This window comes from Trypanosoma equiperdum (genome assembly GCF_001457755.1).
Source record: "Trypanosoma equiperdum strain OVI genome assembly, contig: ctg_523, whole genome shotgun sequence".
Lineage (NCBI taxonomy): Eukaryota > Euglenozoa > Kinetoplastea > Trypanosomatida > Trypanosomatidae > Trypanosoma > Trypanosoma equiperdum.
In genome coordinates, this window is record NW_027124447.1 from 1,678 (window position 1) to 4,199 (window position 2,522).

Here is a 2,522-nt window from a genome sequence, read left to right on the forward strand (position 1 = left end):
CAATTTTCAGAATGCAAAAAAATAACTCACTGGTGATGGTCCCTTAAACGCTTTTATTATTTTGTTTTAGTTTCCTTGTCTTATAAACGATTTTGTGAAAATTCTCACCGTCTCCCGCCTGGTAGCTGAACTGCCTTTACTGACATTCTTCTTTATATGCTTAGAACCTTTAATTTATCCTCCCTCCCTCCTAACTTTTTGCTTTACATTTTCAAGCCACTCGTGACGAGGTTAGAGCCGCTCACCCCATCTGTAGTGTTCTTCTTTTAAGTATTGTTTTGTTATAACACTTTTTAAATGTTTTTCTTGTAAGAGAGTTGTGATTAATTATTTTTTTTGCTACGATAGCCTTTACGTTCTGCATGGTCTACTTTATTGAGATCATGCGTGCTCACGCGTGGATTTTCAACAAAGAATGCTACGAGCATATGAAGCTGAATGCTGCAAAGAGGATCGTGCGGCGTCCTCCACGCCATGCACTGTTACCGCTTTGCGTGCTGCCTCCCGCTGCCTTCTGCACATCCAGATCGTTTGTCAAGGTTATCGCTGTACTGCTTTGCCCTGCCCCCGAACCTACTTCTTCTGGCGGCAGCCGCACCACGTGCGTGCTATCGTGCCCTATTGCCTTCACACTTGCAACAGTCCTCTTCCCGCTCCCCTCTTCTTCGTTGTTATCCCTTGCGTTTTGCTGCCCCCCTGAGACTCCCGATTCCCGCCCTGTTTGACCCACATTCTGTTCAGTGTGGTCAGCTACTGAGGACTCAGGTGCCCTCGAGACTTGGGAGCTGTCGGATAGTTGTACCTTATTTTTATCTTGGGTTCTGTCCGTGCTGCTTCTTCCGGCCCCCCTCACTTCAGTGGTTGGACCCCCACCGGTCGAAATAGACGGGCTGACAACACCCTCGCCGGTTGGAACGTCAGGCTTCTCCTGCTGCTTTCCTTGATTTTGATTGCTACCCGCACCACCACTCGGTGTTTGGGGCCGCGGAGCAGAGGAAAACGGAAGTGCTGGATGGAAACGAGTACTCCCATGGTGGCGGTCTTGATTTGCATTCAGGGACCCGCACTCCACACCTCCACGAGTGGAGGGTCGGTATTCAGTGCATCCACCGGTTCCGTACGAAACCGCTGTTGTTCGCATACTCTGCAAGGTAATGGTTGACATGCAAGACCTTAGTGTAAACAACAGAGTTAGTGTAATTTTTAACATTCTTCGCCTTTCCAGGTTGCTGAAGCGTCAATTCTATACAAAGTCTTTCGAAAAAATAATCAAATTTGGAACTCTCCACGTATCTATATAGAGTTTTTGGTAAACGCATAAACTCTCAGTTACACATATCTACCGGTTCATTAGATCGATTGTTAACTTTATATGTAAATTAGGATGTGTCCTTTACAACGTGTTGCTGCCGTTCCTCCGTTTCGATGGCCCTTTCAGGTGCGTTTTTGGTAATTTCAGAGTTAACCCCAACCATAATAAATTATTTATACAAGTATTAACAATAAAAACTAATTATTTCCATTACTGATATCGGCAATTTTGATATCTCCTCACACGTGTACGCGCTTATATAGCAGCATAGGTTGCCAATCCATAGCTACTTCTATAAAATTATCCAAGGGTTATTTGCAGACGAATGAAGAGAGAAAAAATCAGAATTCAGAAAAATTGACATAGAAACTCCCTTTCCGCTTTATCGTTTTCCTCAGTGCACAAAACCGATCGAACTGCGGCATCCCTGAAACCATCCTTTCGCCCTCACAACAATAATAGCGCCGATATACATAAGATTATAATCAGCGCAACTGATAACACTACACACATCGATATGTAAGCCATTTATAAACGTACGTAATAGGAAAATGACAATAACAACTCGCCTAACAAGATTGTCACATTAAAATTCTGAAAACGTTATTCATTCGGTTCGCCCCACATGTGAGCTGTTTGTGTATGTTTATATTCTTTCGCATGACGCTTATAACCCTTCATACAACCAACGCCTCCTTCGTTTTATCCCCGTTTTCACCTGTTCGTTCACTCAACTTCCACTCAAATCGTTGGGCCCTTCCCGTATTTACTCCTTCACGCTTCCACCGCCTTATGAGACGCGTGCCAAGACGTAGTGTAAATCGGTCAGTTCAGACAAAGAAAATTTGTTCCGGCAACATTTTTAACTCTTTCGTTGTTAAGATAGAGGAATGTATATGTATAGCACGAGTACTCAACCACTTTTCCCATCGGTGTGTTTGCCTCATAGGTGCCGCCCGCAAAAACAACGAGTGTGATGCGGCGATTTTCCGCCTCAAAGAATGCGAAAAAGTTCTAATTTAAAAATAAAAATAAAAAAACAAAAAATTTCCAAGACAACTTAAAATAAAACCTGATGTTGAGGAAAATAATTAAACAACATTGCATATCCGGATAGTTGATTAAAGGAAACAATGTTTGTAAGACCATATGAATCATATGGTTAACTGTTGTGACTATATTCACAAACGATATGCATATACACGCATCA

At 42.7% G+C, this 2,522-nt stretch overlaps 1 pseudogene across 1 annotated transcript; it reads right to left on the reverse strand.

The window, feature by feature from the left end:
* Window positions 1-418: 418 nt before the first annotated feature.
* On the reverse strand, window positions 419-1,210 carry TEOVI_000217400:pseudogene (annotated as a pseudogene). Its single transcript has one exon. A coding segment is annotated over exon 1 (792 nt).
* Window positions 1,211-2,522: the final 1,312 nt, after the last annotated feature.